The following is a 23,899-nucleotide window of genomic DNA, read 5'->3' as shown; positions in this document are numbered from 1 at the left end:
ACACTGTTTAGGAGAAGACTTGATCTCTTCTCCCGGAGGGGCAGTGCTGGTCATCTTCTCAGCACTAGGGAACTGGGTCAGCAGCTTCAGGTTGAAGTCCTCCCTTCGTTCATACTCTTTGCCACGGTAGATAAAGATCTTATTCTGTGGGTAGGAGAAGAAAAAGAGAACTAACACGAAACAAACCAATGAGAAAGAGCTTTCTCAACATAAACAGGGTAGCTCCAGAGATCTGGTTTCTATGAAGGGTTGTCTTGTAGCTTAACAGAGTCAGACCACAAGAGAAGAAACAAACTGGAGGGAAAACAGCAACCTCGTATCTGTCTAGAAAATTCACTGTTCCACATGTAGATGTTATTGATCATGTTCACGCTTTCCAGCACTCCAAGAACTCACACATTCAACACGTGAAATCTTAGTCAGGGGACCGATTTCAAGTAAGCAAATGCGTCCCAGATAATTCTTCAGCGCAGGGAACTGCAAGCTCCTCGCCAGATCACTTATGATCTGAAGGACCTCTCTAGGCACAGAGATATGAGTTTCACCCCAATTCCCCTCCCGACTCTTCAGCTGCCACTAAAAAAATCACCAGTTGGGGCAGTTCTGCTACAACCTCAACCACAAACCATGGCCAATTACTTTTCCAGACTGCCCACCAGGCAGTGGTGGTTTCTGGAAGAGATGGACTCAAAAACACAACTTGGAGGTGAAAGTCGTCTATGCCATCCAATTCCACAGTCCTAAGTTAACATTTTTCTTTTTTATTATGCTTGGCTTCCATTTAAGGCCAGCGACTTCAAACAACTCCAGTCTGAACATGTAAATGCTCCTGAATTTTAAATAATAGTTGGGAATATTTTCTAGTATGCTGCACCCTGTCTGTCTGACTCACTCTGGCTGGATTCTTGTGTTACAGCTAGCAGAGATCCAGCGATGCTTAGCAGCGATCCCAAACAGGAAACACCTTTGCATTTTAATTCTCTGTGTGGGACAGACTCTCACTAACGTGCTTGAGCATTGAAATGATCCTGAAAATTAGGTTCAGGCTGAAAAGCAACAGGATAAATTCTTCACAAGCTAAACATTTTCTAACGGCAGCAATCACGTTTCTGAGAAAGTGGATAGAACACAAGTACGAAAGGGAGATTCTACTTAAGTCCATGTAAGAACATCCCAATCATCTAACAGCTTTATTAAAGCTATTAACAGAAAAAAAATCTACCCTCTTCCTTGTCTCTTTTAATATGTTGAAATGCTTTGAAATACTTAAAGGATTTAGATCTCTCAGTGTCATTCTACTCTGCTCTGGTGAGGCCACACCTGGAACAGTGTGTCCAGCTCTGGAGCCCTCAGCAAAACAAGGACACAGACCTATTGGAGCAAGTCCAGAGGTCACCAAAAACATCTCCCCTGTGAAGAGAGGCTGAAACTTGGGGTTCTTCAGCTTGGAGAAGACTCCAGGGAGACCTTATTGTGGCCTTTCAATACTTAAAGGGGGCTTAGAAGAAAATGGGGAGAAACTTTTTAGCAGGGTCTGTAGCAACAGAACGAGGGGTGATGATTTTAAACTAAAAAAGAAGTTCAAACTAAATATTAAGAAGACATTTCTTGTGCTTTAGGGTGGTGAGGCACTGGCAAAGGTTGCCCAGAGAGGTGATTGATGTCCTATCCCTGGAAACATTCAAGGTCAGGTTGGATGAGGCTCTGAGCAATCTGATCTGGTGGAAGACGTTCCTGCTTACTGAAGGGGGTTTGGACTGGATGACTTTCATGGTCCCTTCCAACCCAAATCATCCTATGATTCCACGATTCGAAGGAAAAGGAGCTTGATATCAGCATTTTCTTGGAAGCTCTGCCAGAACTGTAACTGTCAGGGTACCTGCCACTCCAGAACTTGAGTGCTGAAGAATCCTTACCCGGAGGAAAGAGGGGAAGCCCTGGCCGTAGTATCCAACGGCGAAATACTCTGGTTGAGGTCTCATTGCCTTCATAATATTCTCATAAAAAGTTGCTCGTTTTTTCTAAAAAAGAAGAATTCACCAGCATTTTCCCATTGGAGTACTGAAAAACTCTGCCAGCCTGTAGCTCACGTTCCCAGTGACAATTCCTGATCTATTAGTACAGAACACTTTCTACAATTGCTTGATAGAGTATCTTGTACTTATCCATTTACTTGGTTAAATATTTGGTTTCCTTGGGCCAGAATCAACTTCATTTCCCGGTTTGCAGACATGAGAGCAATGCCATGTTTTTTTTTAACGATTCCAGGAGGACACTTGGAATCCTTAACTATTGCAACACAAATTACAAATAAGTCTGTTCCAAGACTGAGGAGACAAATGGTGACAAATGTCAGAGAACTGGCAGAAATAAAGCTGGGCAGATGACTCTCATATGAAAGAACATAAAGACCATCTGGTTACATCTTTTAACCACTAAAAAACATAATTGGAAACGGAGATGATTCTATAGTGCTGTGTTCATACACAGTAGTTTTATCACAGAAATAACAAGGTGATGAGATTTATGGAGCCTGAAAATACACCATGCAAATGTTACTTTATTTGATTACCACTAAGAATGCTAAACATCTCCACACAGTATTGTCATGCTAATTACAAGGTCAAAACCACACACTCTGAAAAAATATATATAAATATTAAGCTTTACAAAACCCTGGGACTTATGCTGGTTTGTTTCTCTTTAACTTAAGCGTATTCTGGGCTTATCCTGCTCAACAATATTAATTCAAGCAGTCAGCAGTCTGCTGAAAATGGAGAAAGAAAATCTTACCAGGAGATTACCAAGTCCCTCATAATCGAAGACTTTGTTTTCATACATGTCAGCCAACTCTTTGCTGAGCTGAATGGCTTTTTCCCACATCTCCATGGAGGGCGAAGAGAGGCAGGTGGGGGAAGAAGAGCACAAGCAAAATAAAAGGCTCAGTTAAAAGCATTCATTACCAAAGACAGGTAAACAAAAACTTCAGCTGATTTTAATTCAAGGAGTACTTTAAAGCGCTGCCAACTTTCCCTTAGACTCCACACTCCACATTTTTTGCAGTAACTATTATAGTCACACAGCTCTTTTGGTTTGTGGATCTGAAAGTGGTTTACAAAGGTTTCTACTGTTACTTCTGATGGGGAAAACTGAGACACAAAGAGGTGGAAGGACATGTTCAAATAGCCAACTAGAGAAGCCCCGGTGGTCTCCTCCTCCACTGACTCTTCACCCCCTGCACGTCCTTGGGTTTGTCTCATTTGGCCCTCAGAGAACCAAAGTGCAACCAGGATGGAGCATGTCCAGAGAAGAGCAACAAAGCTGGTGAGGGGGCTTGAGAACAAGCCTTAGGAGGAGCGGCTGAGAGAGCTGGGGGTGTGTAGCTTGGAGAAGAGGAGGCTGAGGGGAGACCTCATTGCTCTCTCCAACTACCTGAAAGGAGCTTGTGGAGAGGAGGGAGCTGGGCTCTTCTCCCAAGGCACAGGACGAGAGGGAATGGCCTCAAGCTCCACTAGGGGAGGTTCAGGATGAACATCAGGAAAAAATTTTTCACAGAAAGGGTCATTTGGCCCTGGCAGAGGCTGCCCAGGGAGGGGGTTGAGTTACCTTCCCTGGAGGGGTTTAAGGGGCGGGTGGACGAGGTGCTGAGGGACATGGGTTAGTGACTGATGGGAATGGTTGGACTCAATGATCCGGTGGGTCTCTTCCAACCTGGTGATTCTATGAGTTCAGCATCCACTGGACAAGCCATACGTGTGCAAAGCAAAAACCTGACACAAGCTGCTACCAAGAAAAAGGAAAACACCTATGGTTTTCTCATCTACCAATATCTTCAACAGGGTTCGTTTTTCAGATAGTCTTTGATCCACGAGGAAACAGAATTATTCAAATGCCACCCGGACAAACATACCCTGCTAACGGTCTCTGTTAAAAGGTCAGGCTTAAGCATCAAACTCCTGGTATAGAATCACATCTGCTTATATCAGAAGTGGTTAAAGCGGCCTCTGCCAGCCACATTCACCAAGCCAAGCGTTTACCAGTGGATTACAGGAGCCCTGCAGAGACTTACTTTGCCCCTGTCAAAGAAGCAGATGATTTCTTGGTAGAGCTTTTCCTTGAGTTCCTGTTGCGAGTAGACACAGTAGCTGTCCCTCTGCAGGAGGTGAGGGACACAGGGCTTCTCGGACCACTAGTACAGAAGGAAAAAAAGCAAAGCTGAAAGAACTAGAACATTTTCAGATGATGCTCTCCTGTTCCATTACACATTTAAGCAGACAGAAAACTTCAGTTACATGAAAGTTAGAGACCTTCCAGAACCCGAAGGGGGTATAAGAAAGCTGGGGAGGGACTGTTTACAAAGACTTGGAGTGATAGGACGAGGGGCAATGGGGATAAACTGGAGAGGGCCAGATTTAGACTGGACAGATTCTATGATTCCAAGTTCATTTTAAATCAGTTTAAGAATTCATCCAAACTTGAACAGTTTAAAAGAAACTTTAAAATGTTGATGCAAGCTTATTTATATCTCCATAACTGGTGTGGTTTTGGCTTAAAGGTCTTATGCTCAGACACTAACTGAACTCGTATGCTTTATTAATCTGTGGATGACATCAAGAGGTTGATTTAAAATCAAACTGAGATGGTTTAGGCCAATTCATTTAGGCTAACTGGAGGGTGGAACTAGATGATCTTTAAGTTTCCTTCCAACCCAAACTATTCTATGATTCTATGATATTTTTGCTTTCATCCAGTTAGCTGCTAGGCAATTTGCAGAATTGTGAGGCTCCTCAATGAACGCAGAACACAATTAATGCAAAGGCATGTTAACAAAAAAAGGAAAAGTGAATTGCTTATTCTGAGCTGTTTGCACTTAATTTAAAATCCATACCCTGACAGTGGAAACAAAAATTGGCTTTTGTGTAATACCTGGAGCAGCTCTGCATGGAGCAGGAGAGTGTACGCTGCCTCTGTGAAGTTCTCACAGTCTGTGTGCAGGTCACGGAGTTTGTACAGATACCTAAACAAACAAAAGCAACTGTTATTCAAAAAACTCCTGCAGCAGCATACAGAACACCGAGAGAAATAAAAGCTCCTTTGCAGGTTTACAGAGGGGAACAGCCTACCTGATATAAATGTCTTCTCGTTTCTTCTCCTTATAAAAATTCTGCCAAGAATAGGAAAAAAAACAAACTTTCACAATGTAAAGCATCATGGATTTGCATAATCACCTCTGGACAAGGAACTTAACCATCAGTTTTAGATATTTCAATGATCTTTGCTGTCTTGCCTAGTTAGTGGATATATCCCCTGCCACCATCCCTTAAACACAACCTGGGGCTACTACTACCTCCAGAAAAGGAGTGAGCGAAAGAGAGCAAGTAGCTTGTCTGAAGTTAGACAGGCTCCTTGCAGTGGAACAAGGTCTCAAGCCCACATTTCCCAAACTATTCGCACTATTACCAGCACATTGACGGTGCAGCTCATGCGGTTCTCCTTGCTTTCATCGTGCATGATCGTCCTGTAGTCCAGCAGGTTCTCCAAGAGGCTGCTCACCAGCAAAGCAAACACTTCTCCAGAAGCAGACAGGTATTTATGCTTCCGACAGTGCTCTAGGAGGCTGCAGGGAGACCCGGAGAGACAGAAGGGAATACTCAGTTACGGTTCTGAGCGATGGTAAATAGAATTTCAGTGTAAATTATGCAAACAGCCATTCTGGTAACAGAATCACACAGGGCTACAAAGGATGTGAGGGCTGGAGCACCTCCTGTACAAGGACAGGCTGAGAGAGTTGGGTTTGTTCAGCCTGGAGAAGAAAAGGCTGCAAGGAGATCTTATAGCAACCTTCCAGTACCTGAAGGAGCTACAAGAAAGCTGTGAAGGGACTGTTTGTAAAGGCTTGTGGTGACAGGACGAGGGGTAATGGGGATAAACTGGACAGGGGCAGATTCAGACTAGACACAGGAAGAATTTCTTCACTATGAGAGTGGTGAACATCGTCAACTGCACTGTCTCCCGATTCACTGGGGTAATCAATAAGCATTTATTTGCATTAGAAAAATAGCCCATGAAGCTGTAAAAAAAGACCCTCCGTGTTCTTTATAAAACTTACAGTTTCTCCAGCAGTATCTTGTACTGTTCATCTCCTCGGCCACCCTCCACTTCCTGGTCCAGCTTGGTTATTAACTCATTTTCAAACTGAAAAGGCAAAACCCCACATCAAATAGACAGCAGGTCTCAAGAGTTGAACATCTGAACACCACCAGTGCTTGAGGCTGTTGCTCCTGAACTGCCCTGCCATCAGTTGTTGATTTTACAAGCAAAGATGAAGGATGCTTTCATTGCAGGAGCAGAATAAAAATGGTAAGAAGCCAAGATGATAGGATTGGAGCAAGGAAATAGAAGTCCTTCCTCTCTCATTCTACAGTCACTAGAAACTCATGCTCTGAGGTAATGTTTTCCCTTCTCTTAAGCTGAAAGAGAGATTTGGATTAGATAGTAGGAGGAATTTTTTTCCCCGTGAGGGTGGGGAGGCCCTGGCCCAGGTTGCCCAGAGCAGGGGTGGCTGTCCCATCCCTGGAGGGGTTCAAGGCCAGGTTGGATGGGGCTTGGAGCCCCTGATCCACTGGGAGGTGTCCCTGCCCATTGCAGGGGGTAGAACTGGATGGGTTTTGAGGTCCCTTCCAACCCAAATAATTCCATGATTCACCAATTCTGTGATTCTCCTCCATCCATTAGAGGTTCAGTTTTGCTAGGATGGAGAAGCACCTTAACATCCAGCACGGTTATATGCTCACCCTGAGAAACGGAACTCCTACCGTTATTTAAGGACAAGTCACACCTATCTGACCAGCATAAACACTTGTGATCCCTAATTAAAGCATTTCCTCATGCTGCAAGGACCAAGTCCTGTGTGATCACCTCTCTGGCCATGGAGATATGCCTTGTTATGTGCAAGCAGGTCAGGTACAGAGGCTAAGTTATAACTATGCCAGCTACGCATATAAACACCACTGATACGGAAAATCCATGCCCCACATCTTGTTTCCTTCTGCCAGTTCCAAAAACCCCTGAGGCCCTGGGGCCAACCTCACTGATGACCCCAAGGGAAGAAAGATCCCCTATGTGCACTGAAGCTGGGGTCTGAGCTGGCGCGAGGATGGTGCTTGGGGAGGTGCACGTCACATTTGACAACAGGCTGAAACGCCAAGGTGGCTGCCTTTTGGATGGATGGCTCCCACCTATCTCCAGGGAGAAGACTGTCTGCAGCAGAACTACAGTGTCCCCTGCCTGCCAGCTGAGATGTTAATGTCCAGTATCCCCGGAGGAAAGGGCTGGAAGAATAAGTCCGGAGAAACTACACTGAAAAACTCAACCTCAGGGCAAAAGCGAAGATCTTCTTTCTCCTTCCTCACTTTCTGGTGCTTTCTCATTACCAATAAAAGGTATCTTCTGGAGGAACTAGGGATCTGAGTCCAGTTCCCAGCTCTATCCATGTACTTGTGTAGCCTCAAGAAAATCGTGCCCGTTCTTTCTTTCTCTCACTACAATCCTTTCCATTCTGGTGGCATCAGGATTCAAAAACGTGTTGTCAAATTTGAGGCTACTGAGGGATTTGCAGGTATGTAAACAGCCGTATAGTCCTAACACTTGAATGTCCAGTGATTTTCTTTACGGCAACTCACATTTACAGCCAAAAATTTGCCAGGGGTGGATTTATATTGTATTAAATGTAACCAGACACTACTTTGCTTCACAGTTTAGATGTGGATATTCACAACAATAGGAAAACAGAGGAGCTCACTATCAAAATCATGCAAAGGTGCAGCTGGGGAAAGAACTGAGGAGTCCTGGCTCCTACAAAACCACTTAACAATACCTTCCCATACTGTTTGGCACAAGGTTTGTTTTGTGTGAGGTTTCTTTTGTTTGCTTTGGGTTTGTTCAAACGTTCCCTTCTCCTTCTTGCCCAACGCACAGTGTGGAACAGCTGCACTGAGAAGACCAGGCTCCCTTACCATATGGAAATTTCTGTTCCCGCTGAAGTTAAACTCGCACTGCATCATATCAAAGAAGATGGGAATGGTGGCTTTCCGTAGCTCAGGCTCTGGCACCAGGGTTACCTCCAGGATTGGGCCAACCATTGCTGGAATGAATTTTATTTTGTGGGGACCTGCAAGGAAGACAAAATGAGACACATCCAAATGAAACGCGGCTGCTTGAAAGAGGGATTTGGATACCTACATGCTCAAGCATGTAACTCCTATAAAGTAAGGACATATAAAGTCACAGAAGGACTTGAGGGGTGCTGGTCGATGCGAAGCTCAACATGAGCTGGCAATGTGCGCTCGCAGCCCAGAAACCATCCATGTCCTGGGCTGCATCCAAAGCAGCGTGGCCAGCAGGGAGGGAGGAGATTCTGCCCCTCTGCTCCTCTCTGGTGAGACCTCATCTGGGGTACTGTGTCCAGTTTTGGAATCGTCAGCATAAGAAGGAGATGGAGCTGTTGGAACAGGTCCAGAGGAGGCTACAAGGATGATCAGAGGGCTGGAGCACCTTCCATATGAGGACAGGCTGAGAGAGTTCAGCTTGTTCAGCCTGGAGAAGAGAAGTCTCTGAGGAGACCTTCCAGTGACCTTCCAGCACCTGAAGGGGCTACAAGGAAGCTGGGGAGGGACTGTTCACAAAGGCTTGGAGTGATAGGACAAGGGGGAATGGGGATAAACTGGAGAGGGCCAGAGTTAGACTAGACACAAGGAGGAATTTCTTCACAATGAGGGTGGGGAACAGGTTGTCCAGGGAAGTGGTGGCTGCCCCATCCCTGGAGGGGTTTAAGGCCAGGTTGGATGGGCCTTGGAGCCCCTGATCCACTGGGAGGTGTCTCTGCCCACAGCAGCAGGTGGGACTGGATGGGCTTCAAGGTCCCTTCCCACCCAAACTATTCTATGACTCTATAAAACGCAGCCATTCTGCTTAGAATACACGTGGTACATGCATAATGGATACTTGAGGCAGAATTATGATGTTACAGTTCCAAAATTCAGGAATAATCCAAGAAAATAATTGAAATTAATTGCCTACTTGTTGCAAATCACAAAGGCTCTCTGGAGAATTCTGCTCTTGTCTTTCATATAGTAGAACTTCCTTTATAAGGAATCTAAGACATTATCTCAGCAGCCGACGTGAAGAAAGATCAGCTTTTGCAAGCTATTCACAGTAAAAGGAAAAGAGATCTTGGGCTCTAAAAGCCTTAAGTGTATTTCCCCACATTAAACACGAACAGTTTTTAAAGGAAATAAAGGATTTGAAACCCATCTTGAGAGCTTGAATAAAGGTAATTCTTGAGCTGGAACTCACCCAGATTATACCACATATCCCTTATTTTGAAGCCAATTTCTTTCCTCATGTCCCCATACCTAGAAAAAAAGTATTAGAAATAAAAAGATGAAAAAGACCTGTGCAGCAAAATTACCTTTGCAAAGCTGTCGGAGAAATTTAATGGCAAGATGACAAAATCTGTTACCCTCTCCTTAAAAAGAACAACACACACAAACCTGGCTTTGCAGGGCACTAATACAAAGGGGTCTCATAGATGATCTTCCATACTAAGGGTCTACTAAGAAGTTCCTCACCTTATCTTTATTCTTCCTTGCCCTGCCCAGCAAGGATGCCCAAGGCACAGAGCAAGAGAAGAGCCACGTGCCATTCTGGTAGAGACTGAAGGCTCCCTGAAGGCAGAATGAAGCTGCAGTCCTGCTGCTTCATGCAGTTCTACCAGAATTTTATTGTATTTGATGTTTTTCCCTAAAGCTTTACTGGAGAATGGAAAAATATTTCATTACCAGGCTTGTTAAAGTCCTCATTATTGCAGAAAAAAGGATGGCAAACATTGACTATGTATGCCCTGACAAAATTCATGTTCTACAAAGATATTTACACACCTGATTCCAGCTACATGCAGAAGGAAAAGCTGTTCAGTGTCTTTCTGAATGTTGCCAAGTTACTAAAAACCACTATTTTTTGAGTTGATAAAGCGCTCTCACTTTCAAAAAAAAGGAAAAACAAAGAGAGAGGACTAATAAGTTGCAGGGCTTTTAGGATTCTTGCTTGCCTACCTTAGGAATTGCAGAATACATTGCTTTGGGATCTATCACAAGCCTTCTATTACAGACCTTACAGTGGAAAGAATCTTTTGGCAAGGTGCTTAAATTGAGCTCAAACAGCTCAGCATCTGTCTGGCCAGACTTAGGCACCCACAATGTAACGACCTGACATCTGTCCTAGTCGTCCTTCCTCCCTTTGTCATCATTTGCTAGTCAAGCACTTCCATGTCGTGCTTCTCCTCGTCCTAAGATCCAACGGGATGTCTGGAATAGTGCAAATGGAGCTTCTTAAAAGCAAACAGGCCTGGCAACTTTCTGAATACAAACTCACTTCTTGATAATTTTGTTGCGTTTGGCTTGGGAGAAGGTCTCCAGCTGGAGGGATTCATGAGTGAGAAAGGCCACTGCCAAATGGAAATAGTTATTCCAGAGCTGTGGAAGAGAAACAAGTCAAAAATAGGAGAAGGCAAAGAAAAGCTACATCTACACAGCCCCAAATGCTGTAATTTCCCTGGTAAGTGCTAACGAGGAGGTTGTAGCAAGGTGGGGGTTGGTCTCTTCTCCCTAGTAGCTAAGACTAGACAAGGTGAAACAGCCTCAAGATGCACCCGGAGAGATTTAGGTTGGATATTAGGAAGAATTTATTTACTGAAAGGGTTGTCTAGCATTGGACCAGGCTGCCCAGGGAGGTGGTTGAGTCCCCAGCCCTGGAGGGATTCAAAAGACGAGCAGATGTTGTACTTGGGGACATGGCCTAGTGGTGGACTTAGGGCTGGAGCAACAGTTGAACTCGATGAACTCAAAGGTCTTTTCCACCTATGAGGAGGCTGGCAGACGAGTCTGTGTTCACGGGCAGAGCAGGCAAGCCAGCAGCATACAGCAACTTAAAATTTCTCACCCGTTTTAGCTCGTACTTTCCAACTAAATAAGTGACAGCGGGTGCTCATATCATATTTTATTCCCCACTAGTCAAGCACAAACTAGCTCTAGTCAGCACGTGGCCCAACTTGACCTTGTCAAGCCTGCAGCCGTTGTATTTGCAAGCAACTTATTGCTGCACTAACCACAGTCGTGTAACTCAGAACTGCTTTCAGCTGCTTTCCTCTAAAAGACTTTCCCATGTGTATGCTCCATACCAACAAATCTGTTAATAGTGGGATTTTTCTGCTCTTCCTGCCTCTCGGGACCGAGGTCCAGAAGAAAATACAGGAATGATGGGACTATTACCTGGAGCTCAAAATTTGCTTGATCCAGAAAGAAACGGTTCAGTACTGAGGTAAACTGGTTCACCGCCCGGAGGAAAACCCTAGAAGAGGTAAAAACATAAATAAAAGGTGACTCTTGATAAAATAACATTGCAGTTCTGGGTTTACAACTCCCACGCGTAAGCTCAGGAGACACCACCCTCACAAGAAAACATTTCTTCCTAATATCTCACCTGAATCTCCCCTCTCTCATGCCCCTCTCCACACTGCACCCCTAGGACACAGCGGAGCTATTTTGAAGATGACTTGCATGACTGTGTCATGCAAGCAAGAATGAGCTTCTTTCTTCATTTTCTAGCTTACATCAAACCCTAGACCTAATTTAAACCACCTTGAGATTGTAAAGAAAACAAGTCTATGCAACTCTGGTGATTTGCAAGCCTGCCTGCCTGCATGTGTCACCCTCTTTCCAGAACTAAAAAGGCTCCAAAGCAGCAGCACGACTTAAAATAGCAGCAACTGTGTACCTGCTCTGCATCATATTCATGACCATCCAGTCAGCTGCATAGACGTTTTTTCCAATTAGATCCTTAAACATAATGAATGTCTCCATCAGGAAGTCCTGTTGGAAAAAAAAAAACCACAGCCCATCAGGTTGGATATGAAAATACAGGGAAATGCAAATGCAGGCAATTGATTAATGACTGCATTGATTAGCAATCAATATGCTGCACCTCCTGAGCAGGATCTCTCATTGTGTGGGTATATTCCAATAACTAAATTATTTCTGACATCTCATTCATTCAGTTATGGAAGGAGAAATAATTCCACAGAATATGCTCATCTGTTTAATTAAATCTGCCTCTACTGTTTTGAATTAAGCCGCGTTGTAGGGAGTTCTGGTGCACGAGTTGGGTTAGAAAGCAAAATCAATATTCCAAGACTTGTTTCCAAATATCTGAATGATGACAGCGTAACAGCCCTATGCAGTATCTGCTCTAAAGATGGAAATTATAATGTATTTTCACTCTGTCAATCAGTTAAGTCTATTCTGGCCCAGTTTAAGCAGCAGAGTTAAACAGAGGCACGGAAAATGCAGTCACGCACAGAGTTTAGAACGTCACTGTACAAAAGACATTTTGTATAAAAACTAAACTGCTCCAAACAAAGCTACACCACACCTTAAAACCTGGCGATGGTGAAGTTAACTGGGAGGATAATTAAACAAGAAGAGGAAAAAGAAGAGAGATGAGCAGGATATCCAGGATATTATAGTCTCTACAGATATAAATGCTACCTGTGAGCATTTAAATGGATTCTATTCTCTACAAAGACAGCGCAGTAGCATTCAAAAATGAGAGGGACACAAAGAAGGACAGGAGAAATCACCACCTTGCACAGATGACCAAAAAACTTCTGTTGAGCTGAACAGTTTGCTCTAAAGAATTGGCAAGCGACATCAGTGTAGGGAAAGAAATGGGCCTTCGGTGCTGCCTCAGTAAAAATCCTTTAGGTATTATTAAATCAGAGCTTGATGGAAAGGTTTGGACTCAACATAGGGCACCTTGAAGATATGAATTAACTTATAACAGTGTTAAACCAACCAAGTAATGATGCAGAGCCAGAGCTGAACACACCAAAGCAAATAAAACCCAACAATAAACAGCAATTATGGGAGTAAACCAAAATGCCAAGCTCTATTGATATTAACGACTACTACACCAGCACAGATACGGGCTTGAAATTTGTAAAAATTGGATTACAAGTTATTTTTCATCAGCATCAAAATGATATGCAGGTTTTATACAGCAGTGTTGATGATAAAGCACCATCTTGATAAGTCTTCATGCAGAAGCTTTATGCCTACACACTGAAATACGGAAGAAATGTTCTTGACGATGCAGAACAATATGGTAAAACAAGACTTCTTCAACTTACAATCAGCTTCAGAGAGAAGTTTCTATTTCAGGCAGGGGTTTTAGTACCTGTTTAACCTTGCCTTGAACTTGCGCTACAGCTGAACTCCTCTTCAACTGAGCTGGTGCCTACTCAACATAAATTTGTTTCAATTCTGCCTTGAACCCACCTTTTCCTGAAATCCATCAGATCTGTCTTCCTAGCTGCCTTCTTTCCTGGATGCAGCATTTCTACATAACCCTCATTTCCTCGATGAGCACTAGCAGAATTCCTGAATCTACCTGGTTTTGGGTTTTCTTCCTTAACCAAAAATTACTTGGCTAATATAAAAAGCAATTCTAAAAGGAGATGGCGAGTGTTCTTTGGACAATGCAGCCTTAGATGCAGAAGTGACAGATGGGTGCATGTCCTGTAGGTGGCTATGTTGCTCAACAGATTGCATCCAATTCCGACTGTACAGGGAAAGGGAGATCACCTTGCCACCCCAAATGAATTACAAACACCTTCTTGTGGTTTCTGATGGAGCTTTTACAGGAAGAACACAAGTCTAGGCTCTTCCCCAGCCAGCATTTCAATAAGAAACCACTTCCGAGTTGCAAACCAAGGAGCATGGGGACAAAGAAGCCAGAGAAGCTGCTGTGTCACGCTTCAGAGACTTGTATAAATATTGGTTTTGGTGCTGACTTGTTCTGGACAGAGCTGTTAATACTGAGGGCCACAAAAAAGCCCCAAACTAACAAAACAAAACCTAATGTTTCCCCTGATTTCATATTGAAAGGCTATGGGGACATGAATCGTACGCAATTCTTAATGCAAAGGGAACTATTTCCATTGCTGCCCTGTAAAGCAAAACTAAAGCATTTAATTGAACTGTAGAGGAGGAGAATAAAGAAATAAGTAGATAAAGGGAATAGGATCACAACGAGAGCAAGTGAGGGGAAAACGCTTTTCCTTTTAATCTTCAGTCACTCCTCTGGTTCCTGACTTTTCACTTGCACGGGATTAAATAATCATTAAATGTGTTTTTCCCCAATGCTACAAATGCTCTTCTCAGACTCTATTGAGTCAGCAACATCCACTGTGCAGTCCCAGCAGCGATGATGCATTCAGATATTCCCCAGTGGCTGTGGCATTAGGTGCCCAGAAGTCACTGCTGATGAGTGCAATATAATCACTCCAAACTGAACACAGTAGCTTGAAATGACCTTTCGGAAGCAGAGTGCAATTCTTTGAGGACTGATCTAATCCCCAGCCAGGCTGACTTACAATAATGTCCTGCCTGGTTTTGAAAGTATTGATGTAATGGTTGTAATGGAAATCACTCATCTGCCTCAGGATGGCTGTCATGCAGGCCACAAAAATACCCTGGAATAGGAAAAACAAAACATTTGATTATTCTTCTGTTAAGTTCAAAGTGTTGCATACACACCCCGAGCTCTGCCTAGTCAAATATCATAGAATCATTCAGGTTGGAGAAGACCTTTAATCTCATCCAGTCCAACCATCGGCCCAACCCCACTGTGCCTGTTAAACCATGTCCTGAAGTGCCACATCTAGACATTCTTTGATCCTCTCCAGGGATGGAGACTCCACCCCTGCCCTGGGCTTCCCTTCCAAGTATCACTGATGCTCACCTGTCCAGACATCAGCCTGTGCGACTGGTTAGTTCTCTACCCTAAACCAGTCAAGACTTCCTAAATTTGAATACGATCTGTGGGTACAGCTTGTTCTCTCCCCAGAGATCACAGTTTGCAAGCGAAACACAACCTCAAAACAGTGGAATATATACATATATATACGTATATATATAGGAACCACTTCATTGTACCTTAAGGGGCTTTTCTTGCAGCTGACATATAGCAATTACTTCACCCTAGTTATCAAAATTGCTATACACTCCCAGCTCTTAATTTTTTCATCCTTCCGTACAAGGTAAATTAAAACCTACCAACTTGCTGACACCTTCTAAGATGCCACCCAGGAGTCAGAAATGCCCCTTCAGCATTTAATCCTATTCAGGCAAAGTGACAAATGAGCTTTTTTTTTTTCAGCAAAGGCTCCTCGCGCATTAGAAACTGCATTGAAACAAAATTCTCTGTGCACAAGGGCCCAAAGAAACTTGAAATCACAGCCAACCGTGACTTAGTTCAAACTGCTGCTGGAATTGGACAATTGGTATCCTAGTACCTGGTCTCAGAAAAGCACCAAACCCAATGTTTTAGTGGCACAGAAGCCCTGCAAGAAGCGGAAAGATGACTTCATAAACCACTGCTACACACTAACATCTCCCAGGAGAATAAATTCCACTACAGCAAATGGTAAAGCAATAACTGAAGGAAGTAAGAGGCTCTCACAATGTGTGGAGACTGTCTGCTCATTCCTATCACTGTGCGGTTTATTCTCCTCAGCAGGCGTTCCATGATCAGCTGGATGTGGACAGCAGTGGGTCCCTGGGGATATTCAATACGGAAAACTTGAGCCAATTCTTCATGTATCCCGTTCTATAGAGCGCTCCCTGTGTGGGAGAGCTGCCCTGGCAGTGGTTAATTGTTATTAGAGGATGCAAAAAAGGTTTATAACACATAAGCAATCGATTGAAATGGTATGTGTATACACTTGGTGGAGAGGTAGCATAATTGATCTACACCAGCTTCATTAGTTCATCCCCTCAGAGCTAAACCAAACAGCTCTTCAGTTCAAACCTTTCCTTTCACAGCAACATAGAATCAATTCCCAAGATTCACGTGGTTAGTAACAGTGTTCTCCTGACTGAATAATGATCCTTGTCCCTGTTTCATGGCAGAGAAAACAAGAAATCTAATACTCTTATGACTTGCTCCAAATGATTCAACAAGCCACCGAAGTAGCTGGGAATAACATTTTGGTCCCTAGGAAGGAAAGTAATTGCTTTTTGTATGTAGTGATAACCACTAACTCAACCCTTCATGGCACATTTTTAGACACAGCTATTTCACGAGCAGAGATTCAAAGAACTACACAATTTCAAAGAAGCAACACAATTTCTGTAGACATCACAACTTCCTAATTCTTCAAAGCGTAACCTGAGAATGTTTCTTTGTCATAACTTCTCAAAAGAAGCATTAACCTTAATTTGCACCCCTGACACATCATGCTCACCACATCTTTCCGGTCCAGGACCTCAAGAACGCTGCTAAGTAGCTGCGAGCAGGCCTCGTGGTCAGGCTTGTTTGAATTGTCATCCAGCTGGCCACTTAGCTGATCTATGAGCAGCGGCAGAAGAGCATCTCTGCATTCTAAAAGATGACACACAGCACCACATCTTGTTGGTCTCAAGAACTTCTCCAGCGTTCAGTATACGTGGCCACCACGCAGTAGCTTTCTGCTAATAACATTATCTTGGGCACTGAAACATGCTTAAATCCACTGGAATTCCCAATGACAGACTAGAGATTGTGACAAATAACCTGCAATTACGCATATTGCATCAAATAGTGCTCTCTCACCTTCTGCCTCTTTCTAAATCAGCGCATTGGATCACGATCAATATTTCTAAAGATGGATCTAACAGTACGCTACCACTGATATACAGGATGAGTGAACTTGAAAGGCTTTTTTGTTTTTACGGGTGTGTGGCCCCATGCAGAATCCAGAGACTTCAACTTACTACTTACCAGACTGTTTAAACAGATCACTCTCGACTATCTTGGTCATGCAGTTTAGCTTCTGTCGAACTAGCTGGTTGTCAGGAATGCTCTGGATAAACTTGCTGAAGAGGACGCTAGCGTACAAACCACAAAGTAAGCAGATGGTCAGCATTTTCACCCAATGATTCCATCCTACACTTAAACTGTCCTGCATCTGGCTAAGTCATAGACTCGTAGAATCATTAGGTTGGAAAAGACCTTAGAGATCATCTGCTCCAACCATACCTGTCTACTACTAAATCGTGTTCCCAAGCACCTCATCTACCTGCCTTTTAAACACCTCCAGGGACAGGGACTCCACCACCTCCCTGGAAAGCCATTCCAGTGATTGAGAACCCTTTCTGTGAAGAAATTTTTCCTAATGTCCAATCTAAACTTCCCCTGACGCAGCTTGAGGTCATTCCCTCTTGTCCTGTCACTTGGGAGAAGAGACCAAGAGATGAACAGTATTCAGAAACCACAAGCTTAAACCTCTTAAAATGAACACTCCATCCCAAGACACTCTGGATCTACCATAAAAGCTTATGAATAGGCAAGACTATCTGCCCCCCACTGCTGGTATATGATAATCATCCTTACTTTCATACAAACCGAAAGCAGAACACTGCTGAAACTTGAAACGCTGCTATATACAAGAGGAAGAGTGCGTCCTTCCAGATGCCTCTTTCATCAAGAGTGATGACTCATTTCAACCTCAGATTCCATTAAATGAAATTCTGTGTACGCTTGCTGTCTGTCTACGGCTTATGAGCAAATTATTTATGTCAGAACAAGGAGGCATGGTTGGGAGGTTCTGGACAAAGCTATGACCACCAGAGAACAGCAATTCATAGAATCAGAGAATGGCTTGGGTTGTAAAAGATCTTAAAGATCATCTAGTTCCACCTCCTGCCATGGGGAGGGACACCTCCCACTGGATCAGGAGCTCCAAGCTCCATCCAACCTGGCCTTGAGCCCCTCCAGGGATGGGGCAGCCACCACTGCTCTGGGCAACCTGGGCCAGGGCCTCCCTACCCTCACAGCAAAACATTTCTTCCTAGGATCTCATCTCAATCTCCCCTCTTCTAGCTTAAAACCATTCCCCCTTGTCCTATCGCTGCACTCCCTGATCCAGAGAGCACCCCCCAGCTTTCCAATCCTGTGAATGTCCTGAATAAAACCAAATTTTGTTTTCCTGACCAAGGCTGTGCCTTCCTCATACAGTTTGATTCACCACAGAAGTGATCGTTAAGAATTGTTAGAAACTTGCACAACCTTTGAACATCCCGGTTCCCACTCCTCAAATGTTAAAATCTCAAAGCACCTAAGAAAAAGCAGTTGAGATGCAGGGATTCCTTTAAACTAAACTGACTTCTTTCCAAGTCCTGCAAGCGCTTCCTCCAACACACGCACAGTACGTGCATCATCATGTCATAACCAGGGTGGCTCTTAGGAAAGCGTCCAAAATCCTTCCCAAGAGACAAGCTGGGTTTAGAGGAGAAACAAATTTGGTATGGTTACCTGAGTTCAACAGGGTCAAACACGAGTTTGACATCATTTATGATGCTTGGCAAATACTTTAAAGCTGCACCCTGCAAGAAAAACAACACGAGGACATGAAACACACATGGAAACCCAGGTAGACTTAACTAGTTCATTCTAAAAGGGTGTGAAGTCTCAACAATGCCTGCAACTCACGGAGCAAAGCTAGTTTTTGTCAAGAGCCAATATGCAGACACCTGTAGAGAACTGGCTTAACATCAAGTTTATGCATCCAAAGAGCCTCCAGCAACCACACATCTGCAGTGCAGAGCTGAAAAGGTGAAGGAGGAAGGATTCGGAGCCAAGTTCTTTCGTTTACACAAACATCCTGCAGTTGCAGGGATTAATAGCCTGACACGAAAAGCACCAGTCAGTTAAACTACTCAGTGTTCTGCATACTAGAGCGTTTCCATGTACACAGTAATAAGTTATCTTGGTCCTAGTAAGGCTTTCACTACATGCAACAGCAACTAAAGGTGTCTCTGATGTTCCGTGGCCGCTGCAGGCAGGTACTCTGACTGCAGGAGAATCAAAGCTGGGCTTTAAATTACCCAAGTGCTAATTAACCAAATTCAAACAGAGTAAAGTATGTTGGCTGGAAGAACTGAAATAAAGAAAGCAATCTAAAGGCTTTATTCCTTTTAGCAGCCTCATTGCATGCCCGCTCTGAGCACAAACAGAAGGTTCATAATCCAGTCAACAGCAGAAAAACAACCAAGTATAAAATCTAAGACATGCTTAGGAACCATTTGTTTTTTCATTACTTTCATTCCCATTTTTGCAGTGGTTTAATATTTCTTTCTCTTACGACCTTCAAGCCTGGTGTGACTGGTTGAAGTGTCTTCCACGCTGCAGTAGATGACATCTTTGCCGGTTGTTAGCTTTCATCCTAGCAGGTGCTGAAGGGTTTTCAGCAAAGCCACAGCTCTCATCTTTATTTGATAAACTTTGGGGTTTAAATATTCCTTTCCTGCCACACGCAGTTCATTAAAACAGACATTCCGAGGTGGTGTGACTCATCTGAATGGGTTTTGCACGCCTCAAAAGCTTGTCCCGTTCTCCACCTCCCTCCACCCCAGAGTGTATCAGTAGATCTAATAAAAGAATAAAAGAATTACCTCTCCCTGCGAATTACGCATACCTTAATTTTGACAGCCTCCTCCAAAGGCCGGTCCATGAGGATGTTGAAGGAGAGAAACAGCTTGCGTATAGCATCGTTAAATTCATCCCCATCCTCACTTTTCCCATAAAACCTTTAAAGGACAGAAAGAGACAGTTACACACATAAATCTGGGCTGTCACAGGAGCTGAAAGACGATTTTATCCTGCGGAACAATATCTTAAAGCAGTCTTCTCCTATAAAGGCAAGAGTGTAAAAATGGCACTGGGGATTCTGCACCAAATTCCTGCTGAAATACAGTATAAGGGAAAAGCTGCACTCTTAAAATGCCAATTGCATGAAACTCTATTTGGGTTCCAAGAATCAACTGGCTCATTCTGTATTAAACAAAAAAAGCCAGAATGAACCTGAAAAAAGGATTCCAAAATTCCCTGTAGATCTCTGAACGCATGTTTTGAGGCTACGGTAAAGCCACTGGCATTGACCAGACCCTTTCTAGACAACGTGTTGCCCTCAGCTCACCTAACAAGTAACCCCGTGTGCCTTTTTCTCTTATTGTTTCTTAAAATGAGGAAGACCTATCATTGGTGTTGGAGAGAAGAGCTCAGCGCCTGCTCCTCCTCCTCCCCTTGGGATGAAGTTGTAGCCTGCAATGAGGTCTCTCCTCAGTCTCCTCTTCTCCAGGCTGAACAGACCAAGCGACTTCAGCCGCTCCTCACACAGTTCCCCCTCTAAACTCTTCACCAACTCTGTGCCCTCTTCTGGACGCTCTCCAGGAGCTTTAGATCCTTTTTACCCCATGGTGCCCCAAGCTGCACACTCTAACTGACTTCTAAAAGGAGATGCAAGGATGGCAACGCCCTCGACCTCACCTCAGATACAATATTCGTGACTGCACAATGAATCGGAACAGGTACTTCAAGGCTTTCAGAGCAGCAAACAGCAATTCTGTCTTGCTGGAGTCATCAGCATTTCCCACGTAACAATTCAGGACTTTGGTGAGTTTCCTTTGGAAATAAAACAAAAAGGAGAATAAATAAAGAGCCAGTTAAGTTTCTGTGTAAGTCCAGCTTCCTCATTCCAAAGAGGAACTCTAGACTAGTAAAGAGATAACAGACAGCGGTTCCTCTTTACACTCTGTTTCTTTCTGAAATGTTTGGCTTTGTGGGATGCCAGATTTTCATAACCAGTTCAGAAATTCTCAGAGAAGTCCACAAATTTGTCTACAAAGTCCAGCTTCCTTTTTTTTTTTTGTGTGTGTCCAGGAGGCTGGAAAACCCATTACTATTCAAAGTTGGACTGACACCTTCTCCACACGTTGGTCCTCTCAGGTGTGGAGAACAAAGCTCTTCTGAAGTAACACTCACTGCTTTGAGACCAACAGAATCAGCCAAAGAAGTTTATTTATAGCAAAGAGAAATAAGAATGATTCTTCCATAGGTTACAGGAAAGAAGGAAATTGTATGTGAGTAGTGACTGTGTGGCCAGGGCAGGGAAGAAGAAAGCAAGCCAGGAGATGGGAAGTTCAGAGCTCGGTGGAACCACATTTCCTCACAAAATTATCTTTAGGTTGACACCCAACAAAAGGGGTTGAAAATTCAGGACTTCATGGATACCAGTAAAATTCAGAAGAGGTTTTTAGAAGAGGTAAAGGAGTTTGGTTTCTCGTTTTGCCCTCAGTTTTAACTTTTTAGTTGCCAGTTACCATGAAGGTAATGACCTTTGGGTTGAGGGATGCAGATCAAGGAGCTGGAAAGCCTAGAGATCCAGGTGTTATTCCTGGCTTCTCCACCAACTTCCTGGGTATCCTTGGGCACATAAGCCACAAGGCTCAATTTTAAGGTCCATGAAGTCAGCAGGTTGACCCAAAGGACTGAATTTTCACATGCACCCATACAAATTCTGTGTATCAGCTTTTTCCCTCCCTGATAAAACAAGACTAACGATAGTGAACTGAATTTCTGAAACTGCTTTTGAGTCCCACAGAAAAAAACACTACAGAGAAATAGAATTACTCCTGCTGCCCATATCCACACACCCAAGAACAGCAAATTGCTTCTGTCCACGTGCAAGACTTTAAGCGTAAGCTCACATAATCTGCATGTTTAAACCTCACCATGAATTTAGTCTTTTCCTGAAGTCTGTGGCCTCCTTGACCTGTCTGGTCAGCGGAGGTGAACGCCGTTCTTATCTCTGCTAACATCAACCACAATGTCACTTGAATTATTTCAGCCACGTACGTTTCTGCTTCTGCTACCCATAACCACAAACACCCCCCTAAAACTGCAGCCCAGAACACAGCATATACAGACTATTTAAAACTTCCTTCTGCTCAAAGTACTTTTGGGGTGGGGTCAACTGAGAAAGTTGAGGTTCTTCCTCTCCTCAAAGTAGAGAACAGGATGGAACACTCTGGTCTGCTCTTAGGTTGCCTTTACCATGTTAGTGTAGTTACCTAAACTATCTGTGAGACACTGTCTGAATGACAACCCGCGAGTTTGTGGTCACCAATACTTACACGTAAGCCAGGGTCGCACTGAAGTGCTTGTAAATATAAGTTTCAAGTACAGGGTTGAAATGCTGGAACTTGATGTCTCCAATCAGAGAAATAATAAATACCTGCCAAAAATGGGAAAGGAAACGGATGTTCAGAGCCACACAACCTCTAACTCACTTGAATATAGCTCAGTCTCTAATTGCATGTCATTTATTTTGCAGGGTTGTAGTTTTGGTTTGATTTTTTTTCTAATGACATTAATGCTATAGTGTTATTCATATTCTAACAGTAACCAGAGGGAAGCTAGGTCATAGCAGCACTCTCCAAAGATGCAGAAACTCCTTGTGAAGTCTTTTAGTCAGTCATTACAACCCTTCATTACAACACAATCATCCCTCCTGTCTCAGTATTGGATGAGGATTTAGGGTGCATAGGCTCTACTCCCACTACAGCCACAAATCCTCCACTACATGACCCCAAACAGATCATTTCACTTTATGCTTCAGAGAGATAATACAGCTTTTCTCTTCTGTAAATTGCCTTAATGCAAGAAGTTATCTGAAGAAACGGCTATAAATTATGCAAACGTTTATTACTGTTTTCACTGTGGTTACTAAAAAGCTTGGTGCTAGCTCCTGAAAATGCCTTCAGAAGCATTTAAACATAATTTATTTCTTGGAGCAGCAAATTACTAATCGTTCGTCTAAAAGAAGCGCCAGGAGCAGACTGAAAACGTGGCTGAAAAATAAGTATTCAAAATCCACTAAAGAAGACTCACCAGTGCATCAAACACAAGGAAGTCATAGGTTTCATTTTCTGACATTTCCATCATAATGTTGAAAAGTGCATCAAGGGTGTCTTGCAAAAACTAGAAGGGAACAAAAAATAGTCAAAGGGTGGAAAAAGACAACTAATTCTGGAATCCTGCACAGAAGCTTGATCTTTTGGATCATTTTACCCCTTCCAGCCAAGCCCAGCTGAACTGTAAAAGCTGTCCAGGAAAGGACATTTAAAAAGAGATCTTAGTCCTGTATTCATTCACGTGTTTGTCATGATCATCACACACCAGAAAGGAGGACTAGGATCTTACCAGCTCTGAATGGCCCCACTTTTCTGTTCTACTGCTTTTTTTTACCTATTGGGAGAGCTGTTAAATACACTTAGTTCTGTCCACATACTTCTAAGCTTGCACTGGACCAAATCAACCACACAAACTGTCCTAAGCCAGCACATTTGGTTTGCAATGATGCAGCATTAGCTTCAGTTGTCCAGCAGTAAAGTAAACCTTGCATAATCCCAGAAGATCTACACTTGGAACCACGGGGAGTCTTACCTCCTAAACCCTTCAGCAGACTATTTTCTGGGGGCTCTGACTGTGAGCTCTTCGGGTCTGCTCTGCACTCTGTTCCTACATCCCCAACAAGGAAAGTCGGAGCCACTAACAAAAATTAAAAGGTAGGCTTTGAATGTATCTTCTATTTTGTAAGGATACAGGAGAAAATAAAGTCACCACTACGTCCCCGATCCTGGTAACATTTAACTTCAGTAATTCTGGTGAATTCCACTCTCCGGGCAGAGTCTCTCTTTTGTTCCACTGCTCAGCAGCTTGAACAGCTCTCTGAGGCTACACAGAGCTTTTGAGTATCACACAATTCCAGCCTTTCAAGGTCAACATCCAGCACAGACACAGGTGTTTGCATGACAAGGAGACTCAAATCTCTATGCATACCTTGACAATTTCTCCTCCATCCACCTCCATCAACTTCCTTAGGTTGTGAGCTATGTTCTGAGAGTTAGAACGCCAGTTCAACAAACCCAGCAGGTCAACTAGCAAGGACAGAGCATCAGCAATT

The 23,899-nt window shown here is 43.5% G+C and overlaps 1 protein-coding gene across 1 annotated transcript in view; it reads right to left on the bottom strand.

The window, feature by feature from the left end:
* The window catches only part of DOCK5 (dedicator of cytokinesis 5), a 77,541-nt gene that overhangs the window by 15,261 nt on the left and 38,381 nt on the right, over positions 1 to 23,899 (bottom strand). Inside the window, exons 19-41 of the mRNA XM_069877556.1 lie at positions 23,776 to 23,873; positions 22,825 to 22,914; positions 22,068 to 22,168; positions 20,422 to 20,556; positions 19,571 to 19,682; positions 18,409 to 18,479; positions 16,876 to 16,982; positions 16,361 to 16,497; positions 15,577 to 15,672; positions 14,489 to 14,587; positions 11,833 to 11,927; positions 11,328 to 11,406; positions 10,432 to 10,532; positions 9,355 to 9,413; positions 8,016 to 8,170; positions 6,110 to 6,195; positions 5,461 to 5,617; positions 5,124 to 5,164; positions 4,927 to 5,017; positions 4,070 to 4,189; positions 2,794 to 2,883; positions 1,917 to 2,021; positions 3 to 144 (exon numbers count right to left, since the gene is read on the bottom strand). Of these exons, the coding sequence (XP_069733657.1) occupies positions 3 to 144; positions 1,917 to 2,021; positions 2,794 to 2,883; positions 4,070 to 4,189; positions 4,927 to 5,017; positions 5,124 to 5,164; positions 5,461 to 5,617; positions 6,110 to 6,195; positions 8,016 to 8,170; positions 9,355 to 9,413; positions 10,432 to 10,532; positions 11,328 to 11,406; positions 11,833 to 11,927; positions 14,489 to 14,587; positions 15,577 to 15,672; positions 16,361 to 16,497; positions 16,876 to 16,982; positions 18,409 to 18,479; positions 19,571 to 19,682; positions 20,422 to 20,556; positions 22,068 to 22,168; positions 22,825 to 22,914; positions 23,776 to 23,873 (2,367 nt within the window). The remainder of the gene's footprint in view (positions 1 to 2; positions 145 to 1,916; positions 2,022 to 2,793; positions 2,884 to 4,069; positions 4,190 to 4,926; positions 5,018 to 5,123; positions 5,165 to 5,460; positions 5,618 to 6,109; positions 6,196 to 8,015; positions 8,171 to 9,354; positions 9,414 to 10,431; positions 10,533 to 11,327; positions 11,407 to 11,832; positions 11,928 to 14,488; positions 14,588 to 15,576; positions 15,673 to 16,360; positions 16,498 to 16,875; positions 16,983 to 18,408; positions 18,480 to 19,570; positions 19,683 to 20,421; positions 20,557 to 22,067; positions 22,169 to 22,824; positions 22,915 to 23,775; positions 23,874 to 23,899) is intronic.

This window comes from Phaenicophaeus curvirostris, chromosome 27, assembly GCF_032191515.1.
Source record: "Phaenicophaeus curvirostris isolate KB17595 chromosome 27, BPBGC_Pcur_1.0, whole genome shotgun sequence".
Lineage (NCBI taxonomy): Eukaryota > Metazoa > Chordata > Aves > Cuculiformes > Cuculidae > Phaenicophaeus > Phaenicophaeus curvirostris.
The sequence above is the reverse complement of the archived record's forward strand: the minus strand, read 5'-3'. Positions and strand labels throughout refer to the sequence as shown.